General features: G+C 35.5%; 1 protein-coding gene across 1 annotated transcript; it reads right to left on the bottom strand.

The window, feature by feature from the left end:
* Positions 1-546: 546 nt before the first annotated feature.
* Positions 547-15,783, bottom strand: LOC125808528 (isoamylase 1, chloroplastic). The gene is made up of 18 exons (XM_049488208.1): positions 15,343-15,783; positions 13,911-14,093; positions 13,663-13,755; positions 13,238-13,390; positions 11,538-11,629; positions 9,935-10,076; positions 9,752-9,859; positions 8,680-8,765; positions 7,245-7,316; positions 7,046-7,172; positions 6,792-6,878; positions 3,645-3,737; positions 3,367-3,525; positions 2,233-2,316; positions 1,624-1,704; positions 1,456-1,538; positions 1,264-1,381; positions 547-1,045 (listed from the first exon to the last, which is right to left on the bottom strand). Exons 1-18 carry the CDS (start codon positions 15,697-15,699, stop codon positions 782-784), a joined length of 2,382 nt encoding a protein of 793 aa, XP_049344165.1. The 5' UTR covers positions 15,700-15,783; the 3' UTR covers positions 547-781.
* Between the last annotated feature and the right edge of the window lie 174 nt (positions 15,784-15,957).

Here is a 15,957-nt window from a genome sequence, read left to right as displayed (position 1 = left end):
ACTTTGGGTTTGGTGGAGCCGACTTCACTGCTTATTAGCTTGACGGGTCAGCCAGACAATGATAGTCTACACTCTATAAACGTGTGCCACCATTGACTAAATTGCTCGCCCTCTGAAGCACAATTTGAACAGGCCTCACCTGAAGTTTCTTTTCCCAGGAAGTTCTTTTATGGTGATTGAACAATAGTTTGTAGAAATGATCATATTAGCCTTCTAAGTTGCAAGTTTTTGGTGCTTATTATATTCATGTTTTAGTTTGACTTGAAGAATAAAATAAAGACTATTGAATCGTAGCCGACTTGTGCAAGCGAATATTGACAAGAGCTCAAAAGATTGTACATTAATTTCAATTTTTTTCTTCTATTTTTTTAATATCAAGATCACGAGAATGATATTGCATTTTTGCATGTTCTCTATGATTATATTTCTTATTATTTTGTATTTTATATGAATTTCTTATTGTCATAAGTTTATAATTTCTTCGGATTCAAAGTAGTAACTTGTTACTTTGTTGAAAATCAACTAATTACTAACCAAGCATTCCTCTATGAAATCAACTATACATTTTATTTCGCACAGACAAGTTCACTAGTATTTTATTTTATATAAATGCAATTATAATACAAGGTGTATCTTATAAATCATCAGCTTCTTCCTCACAAATTTTATCCGTTTGCAGTTCTGTTCTGTCCTGCTTCTTACTTTTATTTACAAAGTAACACCTCACTGCATATAACAAAATCTGAAGCTGATTTACCTCCACCTAACTTGGTGAATGAAACTATGCATCATCAGCAGATGATAGTAAAAGAATAATGGATGAATAACTGAGCATCGGATACTGGTTCGCGTCCAGAAAATGAGAATATTGTTTGGCTGCTGTCTCTCTCTCAGGAACGTCGTCTGTCAAGAAGTCAAATGGTGCTGGTTTGCCTGTGTCCACAAACGGCTGCCATCTATAACCAGGCCTATCTGGAAGTGTAATCGTTACAGGCAAATGGCTGGCGTTAAAGGCAATATATAGTTCTCCCTTCACTTTGTCGACCTGCATTTTGATTCAAGCACACAGATCAATCACGAGATACAGTAGTAACAATTACATAAAATGTCAAATATTGAAAATTAGTGATGTTCACTCTCGAGAAGTGAGTCGAAACTTAGGATTATAGGAATATATCTTTGACAGTAAGGTTCCTTACAGAAGCTGGATAAGGAAATGACAGTTACGTGATACTACTATACTAATGAAAAGACTTGAAATACCAGTGTAAATGCAACGAATCGACTTGTTTCAGACCAATCTGGAGTTCTAGGAGTGTGACCATGCCATTGCAGCCTTTCTGCTGTAGGGAAACCATCTAATCCCAGTGATTCACATTCACTGCAAGCATGCAAACAACATTCAGAACCTGAGAAAGAACCATCGACATTGGAAAAAACAAGATGGATTCTTACTGGCGGAATTTGGTCATGAGGCCGCAAAATCTCAAAAAATCAGATGAAGATTCATCCTTCTTATCCCAACGGAAGTAATTAATCTACAGAGAGGGGTAGCAATCAGTGAACTCAAGAATGGACCTACATCTGGGAAAAGTAGTAGTATAAATGGAAGTAAACAAGTACATAATTATCATGGCAATACGTGTTGTTGTTTCCTCCCTTAGTGTGACCATATTCATCGCCCATATATATCATGGGAACACCCTGAAGAACCACAAATGGAAAATATTAATTATAAGAAGAAAACATATATCGAGTAGGAACAGCCATTTCAAAAAGAAGAAATGCATGAAATTATAGCCAAAAAAGGTAGGTTCACAAATCGTAAAATTTAAGTTAATTGTTGAGTTATATTGTCCCACAGTTGGTATAGCCATGTAGAAAGCCCTCCAGATGGGTACATAAAGGTATAGGACTACTACACTTTTTTGTTAGATTCTCGGATCCTTTTTGATGGTATTAGAACCAAACTTTACTAAACCCACCTCACACTCGCAAACCCAGTGTCGAGTTATATAATGTCAAACATCAAGTATAGAATGGCAACAAAAGGGTAATGTATTGTCTTGTTCCACTCCTTATCTTAAGATTTTAGGTAGAATGATCAGATTCCATACAAATTAATGAGAAAAGGGCAAAAGACCATCAGATATCCTACTGTTTATCAACACATTGGTGATTTTATTTGTTACTTTCTATTGAATTGCATCAAAAGGGGAGAACTGAACTTACTTGGGAAACCATAAGGCAGAGGAAGAAGTTCCGCATTTGTCTTTTCCTCAATTTCTTCACAAAGATACTTGCAAATTCTCCTTCCTACAGAGAAGTAGTAACTTGTTATAACTGAAAACAAAAGGACAGAGTATCATGGTAAGGTACTGCACAGTTCTTGATATCCACATTTAAAACCTTTTGGATGCACCAAAAACATTGAATTCACCATCCTCAACATTATCTAAATTTCCTCAGTATCACACTCTCAAGAAGATATTCATGCCGGAACATCTCGTACCAGAATTATATCAAATCACCTGAGCAAGCGTCATAGAATCCTCTTCATGTAGATATGGTATGTGATAAATTAAGTCAATATTAAATATTAGAGCTACACCTAATACAGTAAGAGCAGAAAACTTCAAGCATTTCCCCTTCAATATCACTTCAAGTAAACCTTAGTCTCAGCAGGGAAGTATATCATTACTTATCAAGAAAAAAAAAGTCTCAGCAGGGAAGTTGAGTGGCATCTAAACTATAATAAATCTAATCTGCAGAACTACTTCATTGGTTGAAGTACCTAATAGAAATTTTAACAAGGAAACAGCAACTAAAAATCTATGAAATAATACTCAGTTCCTTTTCATCGAATTAAGTACCCAAATTACTATTTTTGCTGTATTCACAGAAACACCACTCAGTATATAATATATTATGCTAAAAGAATATTAAGTAAAACTACTTTTACAAATTTAAACAAGATGTCAGTGTTACACAAAAGAGAAAGAAACTGGTGCTATTTATTACAACACACAAGATAGTACATGCAGAGATCAGATATTAATGTAAGAAACACAGAGATGACATGAACTGCCACGAGAAAAAATATTGGCAAAAACAATTACAACATCTAAACAATTATTACACAGACTGAGCAGAAGGAAAACACAGATACCTCTAAATGCACTAACACATGGATGAGGATGCTACCATGTTGGACATAATTCAGTCTCAATCTCAGAGCAACAGAAAGGAAAATATAACATTTGAACTATTAGAGCAATCTGCTTGTCACAGTGTGAAATCAAGCATCAAGACAGCCTAAATAAGTGAAAAGATCCAGAAGATATAGATTTGTGCACAGTGATTTACCTCGCCACAATTCCAACTATTATTGTGATTCTCCCCGTCTTTGTTGTCCTCTCCATTTGCCAAATTGTGTTTATAGTTGTATGTCACCAAATCAGCCAAAGTAAAACCATCGTGGGCACACACGAAATTTATACTGTTCCATGGTTTTCTTCCTCCTTTCTAATTGAACACCAATAAACACAAAGGGCTCAATTATTAAGGAACTGAATCATCCCCAACTGAATTTAGAAATCACTAGCTCCACAGCTATAAGGTAAAAGAACTCTAAAGTAGTATACCTGGTATAGATTTGGGCTTCCACAAAGGCATTCGGCAAAAGCCCCAGAAAACCCATCAGTGCCTTTGATGAACTGCCGTACCATGTCACGGTACTGAAACAAAAAAAACACAAGAGAGCTGGTTAGCATTTCCTTTTCTTTTTTATACATTTAAAGGAAAAAGTTAATTAGGAAAAGGCCAGGAGAGATGAAACATCAGAAAAGAAAGACCGCAGCCAATTTATACACAGAGAACAATATCCTAAATGACAGCAATCAGAAAACAATGTTGTTAACTGAATAGTAACACCTAGGCTGCTATCGTATTTACGGTTAAATGCATTTCCAGCTGACTAACAAGGATCTACAGAGAAACCCCCACTTATATCAAATCTATACTTGAGCTAGATCATCCCACAAATAAAATAACAAATCCAACTCGGTTAGGATAAATCTCAATGTGCTCCCTGAAATTTTCGGAAGAGGTTTGGCTAGTGAAGTTAGTCATGTTCTGACAGAGAATAAAGGGAAAGCAATATAAATGTAGGAAATTAAGAGCATTTTGGCATTCACTGATTTCAAGGGACACATTTCAATTAATTACATGTCAAATTCCAGACACTTAGTAATTTTCGAATAGAGTATTGAAGTACAGAATAAACACTGCAGTGGAAAGTGCAGTTCAGAGTTGATATGCTTCTCTGAACTTAAAGATGGTGTAGATTAGACATGTAGCTAGAACAGGGGATGCAAACCTGAAGAGCTGCACAGTTGAATGCCGGATATTACATTTAACAAGTCTGTAGCTCCAGAGCTGATAAGCTCAAAATAACACCCAACATGGAATGGTCTTGGTAGTTGAGTATAAACTGTTGCTCTTTTTAGTCAAGTTTTATAAGTTAACTAAGTAGTTGCTTATAGGCCAGCCATCTCACCACCCTAACCACTTCTGCGAGACTGCGACTGTGAGTTCTCCAGCAAAAAGCTGTATGAGACTCTAATAGTCAGAAAAATAAAGAAAAATATGCAAACTCAATCGTTAAAAAATTTGCATCAAATGATGGTTCCAGTATGTAATTAACGTGTTTCCACTTGCATTGATACCTATGTTCAGAGACCTACGATAAAAATCATACCTGAATCTATTCCTCCTTGGCTAGTATCTAACTTGGCCTTTACGTAGCTTAACTTTTCATTCAACAACTAAAGTATAAGATTTTATCAGCCTTCACCTTGAGGTCTTATTCAATCATACTAGCTCGGAAGAATGGAAAAAATACTCTGTGATTGTGTTAGGTATTGCAAGAGGAATATCAATTATTTGACAGATTTGCCTCAGAAACCACTATATGCAGAAATTTCAAGGCATTGATGAATTCTGTAAGGATTTCAACCTGGTCAAGAAAAGGTTAGAACTGTTTTACATATACTACGCCAACTAATTCACATGAATGTCTAGGCTTCATACATCCTTGTACAGTTTTAAGATATGTAGATATGACAGGATTCAGTGCCATAGCTACCTTGGCAATATAATACATGCATCTGATCATCATAAGAACTTTCAGAGTTCGATTTCAATCAGTTAGTTTAACCGGGCAAAATATTATTTTCAATAGAGGTGAAATTATGTAACACTTCAAACAAGCATGCCAAAAAGTAGAATACAATTATAACTTTTGACAAGTACGAAATTTTGTGAAGACACTTGGTTAACTTTTGACGAAATACAAAACAAGATAAGGGTGGGAATTACAAGGGTTGTTGCTCCTCTTTGCCAAGGATCTATCGGAAATAACCTCTCTACCTTACAAAGGTGGTAAGGTTTGTGTACACCCCACCCTCCATGGACCCCACTTGTGAGACTGCAGTGGGTATGTTGTTGCTGTTGTACAGATAACGGTATACAGGAGTTACTAAGAAAAAGTGGATGACAATTGTAATAGTTGCAACATATGGAATGATAAGAAGCGCAGAAGGTGGGAATTACAACAGCTGTGATCTCCTAAAGTTACATAGACAAGATGAAGAGAGAAAATCATAACATCTACTGCCTTGCCTAGGGAAATCTGCAAGCAATGTCCATTCAAATATTAAACTTGGCCAAACTCTAACATGAGACGTGGGGTTTGAACTAAATTGGTTCTTTATTCCTAGCCATGCCCAAGCGATTTGCAAAACTGAATACAGAATGTAATAGGTATTGACTCTTAAAATCACGTCAATTCCGACATTCAATAACAAAAAGATGACTGTAATTTCTATATAATAAGAGTGGAAATTAGCCTTGGAGAACAGCTCCTATATGGTGATCTTTGGAATTTTGTAACTTCTTATTTTGCAGTACCACCTTGGTACTAGCTTTAATAAAATTTACTTACCTCAATTTTAAAAAATAATGAAAATTACATGAGTTAATAGAAAAATGTTGCTTACCTTAATTAAAAAACAGGGAAAATAAAATGAGTTAATAGAAAAATGTATCTGATTTAAGTAATACTTAACAACACCCCAAAATACCAGATGTCTTCAACTCACGTGCAAAGAAACAAAGTAATTTCAATTGTTACTCATTCTTTTAGAGTATGTCAAATTATTTCCGAAATAGTTGGGGCTATCCTCTATATCCATTTCACTCTATTCAAGTCCAATCCACTCTAAACCTACCTACAGAGTATAAAATACTTTTCCTCTTCGCATCAGCTCTTTCTGTGGATCTTCTGGACTTCAAGAAGATCAGAGTGAAGCTCATAATCACAGAGCAAGAGCAAGAATCTTACTATCAAGCTATGTTGCTCGGACTCTTGAAAAATGTCGACGGGTGCATGTCAAATCCTCCAAAAATAGTGTGTTTTTTAAGGATCCGACACGGGTGGCAACATTTTTGGAGAGTCAAAGCAACTTAGCTCTCAAGAGTTATTATCCATGCACCTCTCTTTGCATAAAAGACTCCACGAAATTAGATGGTATCATTATGAAGTTCCGGCTTATGAGACAGGAATCCACGAAGAAACAGCTGAACTCTACGTAGTATGCATGAAACCTATAGTAAACAAATGAGATGACCTCTAATAATTTAGTTTATCTTTCCAGTTGTCTGTGTTCTCATATCCCTAAATGTGAACAACCTGAAATGAAGATAGTCACCAAAAATGTCTCCAAACTGACCTTTCCGTTCCACTCCGACCAGATACCCCAATGCGGAAACATGCCAACTTGGTAAAGGCCTCCACAATCCCATGCTTCAGCTATAAGCTGTTATAAAGAGGAAAGATTAGGCATCTTATCACCCAAAGAAAAGGAACGTGGCAAAACTCAGGTGCCACCACAGTTGCAAAAGTAAAAGATACAAGTCCTTCTCCTAAGGGAAAAGGGGAATAAAAGTTACTTCCTCAGAGGAACACAGAAATAAACTTAAAAACCTTTACTCCACGAAGTATTGGATCATTGCTAATCATATCAATCAATGGTGGGCTTGTGAGAGGAGTGCCTGTGGTGATCACGTCACCATCAATTGAATTTCCATAGACATTTACAGCATTCCACGAGCTGAAAAGCCAAAGAGAAAAAGCTTACTTTTCAACAACATTCAGAAAGAATTATGAGGCTATGCATAAGTACCTGCTACTTCTTGTAAGGATAGAAGCAAGATCAAAGCGGAAGCCATCTACGTGCATTTCGGTAACCCAATATCTGTCAAGAGATCAAAGTAGACCTTTTCTATTATTATCAATATAGGACATTTCATGGTTAGAGCGCCAAATTTGTGGCTCATATGCAGGATAGACTTTATAGGGAACTCCATGCATTAAAACCACAGAAATTTGAGCCTTCAAAATAGCAGAGAAGTTCATCTAGAAAATCCCACTTTGACTACAAAATTAGGCTGAAGATTAGATGCAGACACAAGATAAAACAATTGATACACACTGAAGAATTAACAACAATATTCTTTAGTCAACTTGTGAAAAGCTTAAGGAAACCTCAGCTATAAATGCTTTAAAAGTCGACGTTTTCTTTAAACAAAAAGCAGAAAACATAGGCACTGAAACCAACTTAATTATTTTATTTTGTAGCTTCATTTCCTTCATAGACATGAAATGCTCTATCCTTCAAATTTCAGTTAACTGATACAAATTGCAACAGAATACTGGTCAAATCCAATGAATTGCAAAAGAATATTCTTTAATCGAGATGTGAATTACCATTGTCTGGTCAAGCAAATAAGTCGTAGACATTATAACAGCAGTGGGTAAAATGTGTTTGTGTTCCATTTTCATTAAAAATCAATATTTGCTAAAGAAAAAAAAAGTTAAATTAAAATAGTAAAAGATGAGTAGTTTCCTGAGAGGATGTAAAACCTAGTGAGCCAGAGGGTACACGAAGGGAAGGTCAGTATACATGATCTTTAGTAAAATGCTTCATACTACTCCTTGCTATGGTATAAACTGAATTGTATAGTCATCTAATCTAGGAACTTAACTTGATAAAGATAGGTTATTTTAATTTTCTTTTTGGATAAACCGTGGTATGTCGGGTCAGCTTGCGCGCACCTTGACTAATTCCACGGGGTATCTGCTACCTCCCACCAGCACAGGTACCGGGTAACTCTATCACCAAGATTTGGACAGAGGGGAAGAAATCACTTAGAATTCTTGCATCCGCTGGGATTTGATCTTGAGACCTCATGGGTCTCAATCCAATTTATTGATCACCAGACACACCCTTGGGTGTTAGATCATTCAATTTATTTAGAGTAATTTTTAATACAACCCTTTATGTGCAGGACTGATTAGCTTCCTCAAGACAAGCCTGAAGAAATATATGACTATCGGTGGCAGTTCCAGTTGAGAGGAGGATCTCTGTGTGGTGCCACATCTCATCTAAAAGTTTAAGACCTTGGCTATGGGACATTTTTATTTGCTTATTTACTGGTCTTAAGAGAACTGCTGCATGATTATTTTACCATGAGATCTTTCTGAGGTATGGCTAAGCAGGATATGATTGTCACAGACCACACTGACATTCACCACATGACATTTTGAATCTAACTCACCTCAAGCAATCCACTATAAATTGACGTACAATGGGATTATTACAGTTGAAGGTATTTCCACATCCTGAGTAGTTGTAAAATTCACCCTGTAAAGCCATGAGATATATTTTTAACTAGGAATCATTCAGTTAATCCATGTTTTAAAACAATAATTCTACATTCCTTCATGCAAATAAGACTTTCCTTTTTAACGAATTGAACTACAAGTAAGAACATGTTTACTAATGTTTAAAAATACATTGCTTTTTCTAAGTACAACTTTGTTCACATACCCTTATCCACAAAAAGGGGGAAAAAATACAACTTGGTCCACATTCAAGAACCTTTTGTAGATACATATTCTCTACAATGTAAAATAACGACCTCGGAATAAGTATAGCAAGAAAATATACACAAATTCAGTATCTTGTGAGTTATTATTCTTTATAGAAAAGCACCAACCAAAAAGAAGCCAGTATCAGCAAATTTCAAGCACCCATGAGTATTTTGGTATGACTTTTGTGAGAAGCCATAATACATTATGTTTAAATTTATTCATTGGGCAGCAGTTTATGACACTAACCAAATCTCTCCATTTTAGTGCTTCACCAGGGAAACATGATTGAAAGGCATGGCTCATTGCTGATGAGTATGTTTCTGCTCGTTTGCACCACATTTACCGTCACCAAAGTGCTTACAGTCATAAGAAATGAAGCCTTACAACTTAACAATTTCATCTGTTATTATTTTTTTGAGAAGGATATGACCAGTTCATCTGTTATGATTTTGATGAAGTGTGTGATATAGAGTTATAGACAACATAATAAGCTTAAGGTGGAGAATCCCACACCGCAGGGTTTAATTATTATTTTTTTGTTTTTAAGTAAAGCAATTGCAGGGTTTAATTATCTTAGAATAGAAAAAAAGGATATTTTCATGATCCGAAGAATCATTGTAATAGTGGAGCAACTTCACAATGATTAAATTCTGAAGAGAAAGCAAATGAATCCATATATGGAACTTCAACTTAGACTCTGAACTTTATTTTAAGAGTCAAAAAACTAAAATGTGCATGGATTAGCGACAAACATACCTTAGGAGCTAGCGTATAAAACACACTGTTGTCAATGCCTCTAAATGATAGTATGGGACCATTTTCATTTCCTTCAGCAGTGTGATTGAAAACAACATCCATGATAACCTGCCAATGAACAATCAGAAGAGAATACACCAAAATTTGGAGAACAAACTCGCAGTTTTCTCCAGTAAGAGTCACCTCGATTCCACGTTTATGTGCTTCCTTGACAAGATACTTAAATTCGTTTATTGCACCGAGGCCGCAATTACTTAGACCAGCAGATGAGTATCTTCCCATTGGAGAAAAGAAATTGACAGTAGAATAGCCCCAAAAGTTAAACCTAGAAAGATTAATATCCCATAAGATTAAAATTGATAACAAAGCCAATATTTTTGAGTTTTGCCTATTTTTCATGCAGTTGTTAATATCTTCAAGCAAATACTGTCAAGGATATATACCACTAACCAAAGAGATATAATTAGCATTGTGTCTCTACTATCAAGTCATCTATAAGAAGCTTTGACACAATGAAAACGCTTGGATGTCAATTATGCTGTGTTCAGTAGTATTGACTAATTAAGCCTAAAATATCTTTAAATGTAAGTGTCTGAAATTTATCACCATAGGAGCTTAGCATCACTTTCGCATTTAATCTTATGCAGAAAAATCAGGTTCATATCTCAGATATGGGCTCAATGAAAAAGAGACATCCAAATCAACTGTCTACAATCCCTGCATGCAAGATCATTCTGGCGATCATTGCACATTATTCTTAGAGGATTTTTGAAAGTATGCTCTCTACTCTTCTCATAGAATCTCTGTTCAATTTGTCCCATTTGACTTTTACCTTTCTGAGTCATCTAGCAATATTTGGATGGTAAACATGAAGAGATTCTTAATCAGTCTTTTATGAGCTAGACTTGTCACATTAACAAAATCCAGCTATAAAATTATGTCAATAATTGGGTTTTGGAACAGCATCAATTAGTTTAATTTGAGAACTTTCATACCACCCCCCCCCCCCACCTCCAAAGAAAAAAGAAATAAAAGAACCCCATCCCATGATCAAAATAGGGAACAACATCAGTTAGTTACATTGGGGGTAAGTTCTGTGTACACCCCACCCTCCCCAGACCCCACTTGTGGGAATATACTGGGTAAGTTGTTGTAGTACCCGAAGAAGTAGGAAAAAATAACCACCTCCTATCACTACTGTCTACTGATTCAGCCTCACTTGTGTATTAAATTAGCATTCATTCAACTTATGATTACCTGGACTGGTTTTGCCACAAAGCAATCAAACTAGTGGCGAAACATAGTCCACACAACAGCCGGCTTCTGCATGCATCACTTGAATCATCAAAGTGGGATATAATCTAAGGTCCTCCCCATTCTAATTCAGTTGGAATATTTCTAGGTAGCTGAGCAGGAGGTTATTTTCTGAACCTAAGACTATTCTGACTTCTTTGGACAAGGACATAGTAACTTTACTGACAGAAAAGGTTAAACATGCAAAGCTAAACAGGTAAAATGTAACAATCTTCTTCCAAGATTTTGTGAATTTAAAAGATCTCTCAAGCATGACATAAGCTAATCCGAATACCATGTTTAGAACTGAAATGCAAGTAATTTATCTACGTGAGAGTTATGAACCTGAAATTCAAATTCTTAATCATTTCCATTTCATATATCAAATGTGTGATAACCTGTGTGGTCTTACAAATTAAACTTCTATAATGTTCCTAGACCAATAAGTTCAAAGCATGAAAGTCACTCTTTGCGAAGTGAAGATAGGATTTACTTGTAGTCGCCCAATACAGAGTTATAACTATAGTACTCCAGCTCATTGAACTCGTGACAGGGCATTAGCTCTATACAGTTGACACCAAGTTCCTGCAGAACATGGAATTCTCTTAAGATGCACAACAAATAAATTATTCTATGTCACATATAGGAAAGCTGCTGAAGTTTCAAAATCTAATGAAGTGAAATTTGACAGTCATGGAATAAACCTTTATGGTCAAATTAATCTGAAATGTAATGAACTTAATGAAAAGCCACCATCAAATTCAATGAGGTAGAAATATAAAAAATATGGCTGTTCCAAGACTCCTAAATTTTCATTTCATATACATTTTCTGTTAGAAAACCTTTGTACTTTCACTTAAATTTTTACACACAGATAATCTACCAGCAAGCAATAAAAACTTCTGTGCTATCTAGTTATTCTCAACTTAAATTAAGGCAAACTCTAACATAGCCACCAGATAACCAATTATCCAACTTTTCAGAGTCAGATTCTGACATTTCCTATAATGAACTCCGAAATTCAAGAAATGATGTGTTACATGTATTGGAAAGTATTAGAGCTTGCACAGTTTCATGCTTTCCCTACCAGACCTTGGGCTTTGACCCTTTTCATTTTTGACAACACCCCATAGTACTACTTTATTTTGTTGAGTTTATTAATATAGCACCCAAAATGAAGCAGCAATCTGAGATACTCATGGTTTAGTCTACCTTTTTAGGCATAAAGCATAAATGTGCCCTTTGACTTGGCCTCATTTCACATATATGCCCTCCAACTTTGGATGTGCAGAAATAAACTTGTGTAAAGTTGAACAAGTAGACACATGAGTCCTATGTGGCATAATACACATAGAATACCACGTAAATTGTCATGTTGAATGCCACGTACGTGTGTGTCTATTTGTTTAACTTTATACAAGTTTAAGGGTCTACTTGTGCACACCCAACCCAAAGTTGGAGGGCATAAATGTAAATGAGGCCAAGTTAAAGGGATATTTATATAATATTTTTTTTATTGTTTTAGCCTTTTCTTTTTTTGATAAAGCATTTTGGCCTAGTTAATCAATCTAGGAGATCTCCAGCCATAAGCAGATTTGTTTTCTTAAATGCCGTGAATAATTTTGCACTTCTAAAATAGTTGGATATCTTTCATAATTTTCAGACTTTCAGAAGCATTGTTTACATGCTTACATTTATCTGATGCAACCCAACTAGGTAAAGTTTCATGGCCTTTGGGAAAGATGCTCGATTTCAATTCCTTGTCTCTTTTAACAGTTACAGGTGTCACTTCACCTGCCCCTTTTCATCATCCCCAAATAGGTCATAAATCTTCTAGCTTTAACCCCTAAGTGAAGATTCCTTCCCTAGGATATGCTTTCCTAATTTTTTCTGTATCTGCTTGCACTTCAGTTGTAAATTTTTTACTGTTATGGGCCTAAATAGATAAATAAAGTGTCTCCTCTCACAACTATAATTCTCGTGTATTCATTTACACAGAGAAAAAATTTGGCCAAAAACCCTAGCAATACAATATATGAATGTAGACGCATAGACGTCCTCAAATTTTAGTGTATCCAAAAGTTGTTCTTGATCTAATAATATCAGTTAAGCTAGAACTTACTACTGAAAAAATCAATCATATGCTAAGCTTACAGATTATAACATATAATATTATAACAACCAAGCGTTCACCTTCAAGTGATCAAGTTTCTCCACAACACCAAGGTAAGTACCAGGATATTTTGTTTCACTCGACTCATGATTTGTAAACCCACGAACATGCATTTCATAGATTACAAGATCTCTCTGTGGAAACTTCAGTGGTAGATCTCCTTCCCAATCAAACTGAAAATAACAAAGATCAAACAGTAAAACAGACATGTTGATCAAACAAAACCATATATCTTTATAACTCATCTAAGTTGTCGGCAGTAATGACGCCACACAGTATTTTTCTATAGGGAAGGCAAGCACGAAGATGTTTTTTGATGATTGTGGACATTTCAACATTTTATGGCCAATTCCAGAGTTTGCTGGGGAAAAGTAAAACTAAACATAATAATAGAAAGCACCAGATCATACATTTGACTATGTTCAACACTAAGAGACTTAGTTACCTGATCAGAAGCAGAAGGTACCATGCCAGCCATTGGGGGCCAACAATCATCCTCTGGCCCTAATACACCATATTCTCCTCTGCTTACTATAGCCTGCAAGAAAGTTCAAAAAATGACTCGGTGCAGCACAAAAGGACGTAATAGCTAAATACACAAATAGAGGTCATTTGTAATACGAAGCATAGTCTGATTAAGAAAGCATAGACTTTATATTGACAGAAAACATTCTTACTTCATAATTATCTGACCTTGGCATAAGGATCCAACACTATCTGCGAAGAGTCAAAGTAGTGTCCTTCTTCAGGACAGAATTTCCCATCAAATCTGTAGCCATATAGCATATTCTCAAAATCTCCCTTAAGGAACACATGCCATACATCTCCAGTTTTATTAGCTAGAGGATCCAGGAAAATTTGCTCGGTCACTCTCTTCTGCAAGAGTAAACAAGAGGTGAAAAACTGACAAGATAAGCAAACCAGATGTGCAACAGCGTATTGAAGAATATAATTTATACACTTTCTCCTGATATGCTATAACTAATCCCATAAAATGTCTTTGCATAAAAATATTGAAATCTTTTAAGAGGAATTTACATAATAAGCCCTTTTATATCTCATACTCTACACAGTATAATAACTCATATAACATAACCTAAAATGAAATGGAGGAAAGCTTATAGGAAGACCTAAGTCCCTCAAAATTAATGCAGACTTAACTATTAACTAAGAGCAGAACACAGTGGAAGCCAAGGAACAATATATGTGAAACAAAGTAGTTAGGATGAAACTAGTGATCCGTGTAGGATAAGTATGAGATATAGAAATCCCCATATTTTTCTTAAAGGGGGAATAATTTAGTATTGGAATGAAATGAACCTGAATGAAGAGCAATTGATATTGATGATTTGGTTTGAAAAGTTGTTGATCATAAAACACACTTACAGGAAAAAATATTATCCTTTCATTTAAGCTAGAGATCAAGCATTTTCATTTATACAATCTAATACATTATGAAACATAAAAATCAGAAGAAGAAAAAAAAGGGAAGTGAACTTCCTGATGGAATAATACTTCCCTGTAACTTTAATATGATGTTAATATCAATAGCAGTAATACTATCCTCAACGAGGCACAATGAGAGCAACCCATTATAAACTAGGATTAAAAAAGTGCTACAAGAAAAAGTGAACTTCAGAAGAAACAGTCAACTAAATAGCTTATTTCTTCCAGGAAGCTACAATTATCAAGAGAAAACATAAATACGAATGAAGCACAACTAAGAAGCAATGTTAGTTGCCATGAAAAAAATTCACTTTTTAGCAATGTTAATTGCCATGAAAAAATTTCACTTTTTTCTCAAGTTTGGCCATAAAATTCCGGTGTTCTGTCAAGAATTTGAAAACAACAAATAGGTGTAGTCACACCAAATTACTCACAAAAAGTCAAAAACAGCTCTAGTATGTATTCATGGACATAGACAAGTCCGACTTCCAAATATCATTTTTCACTTTGAAAACAAAATCTACTCTTTTTTTTTTTTCAAATTTCACAATGAAACATGGCTAAACGTCCCTTTAATTGAAGTGTGTAACCAGCTACAATGATCAAAGGGATGAAACAAGGAAAAAATCTAATATACAATAAAACAAAATTAATACAAAATTTATAATCGTAGAATTACCTCAGGTAAATCGGAAAGAGTGATCAAGCAAAGAGTAGCAGCAGTAGCATTCCTCGAAAAAACAGCGAAATTCACACCACCATCTCTCGCAGTAGCACCAAACGGCAATGGCTTCCCTGATAAAACCTCAAAACGACATCGTTCCGTCGTCGGTTTCTCCACCACCACCGCAGTAGCTGCAGTCTTCACCACACCTCCACGTCCACTATCAACAGCAGCATTAACCACTGAAGACCTCGATTTTCTCCAAATACTCTCAAAATCTACACCGTTACTGCTTCTCCTCGAGAAAAGATGGTTGTGGAAAGAGAGTTTAGGTTTGTAGGTAGAAATGGAAGGACAATGAAGTAACTCCATGGGAGAACTTTGAGGAAGAAGAGAGAGTGTGATCTACAGTATGTGGCACTGAAATTGAGAATGACCGAGTGTGGGAGTGTAGTGCGTAAATGTCGACTGAAAAAAAGGAAAGAGAAACATATTTTGAGAAACTGACAAAAGAGTAAGGCAAAATGAAAGCAACAGCAACGGCAAACAACCAAGGTAAGCTATTTGATGGAAATAGTTAAAAATGTCCTTAAATTATTTGAAACTAAATAAAAATATTTTTATTTAATA

This window comes from Solanum verrucosum, unplaced genomic scaffold (assembly GCF_900185275.1).
Source record: "Solanum verrucosum unplaced genomic scaffold, falcon-dt-bn FXZP01000160.1, whole genome shotgun sequence".
Taxonomy (NCBI): domain Eukaryota; kingdom Viridiplantae; phylum Streptophyta; class Magnoliopsida; order Solanales; family Solanaceae; genus Solanum; species Solanum verrucosum.
This window is presented reverse-complemented; position numbering and strand designations above follow the sequence as displayed.

What these genes read in the sequence shown, in the direction of transcription:
- LOC125808528 (XM_049488208.1), bottom strand. Translation starts at nt 15,699, where the DNA reads ATGGAGTTACTTCATTGTCCTTCCATTTCTACCTACAAACCTAAACTC. An exon ending in TCTGTATTGGGCGACTACAA is followed by an intron (nt 10,077 to 11,537) that starts GTAAATCCTATC and finishes TAATCTTTCTAG; the next exon opens with GTTTAACTTTTGGGGCTATT. An exon ending in GGTCGGAGTGGAACGGAAAG is followed by an intron (nt 3,738 to 6,791) that starts GTCAGTTTGGAG and finishes TTTTTGTTTCAG; the next exon opens with TACCGTGACATGGTACGGCA.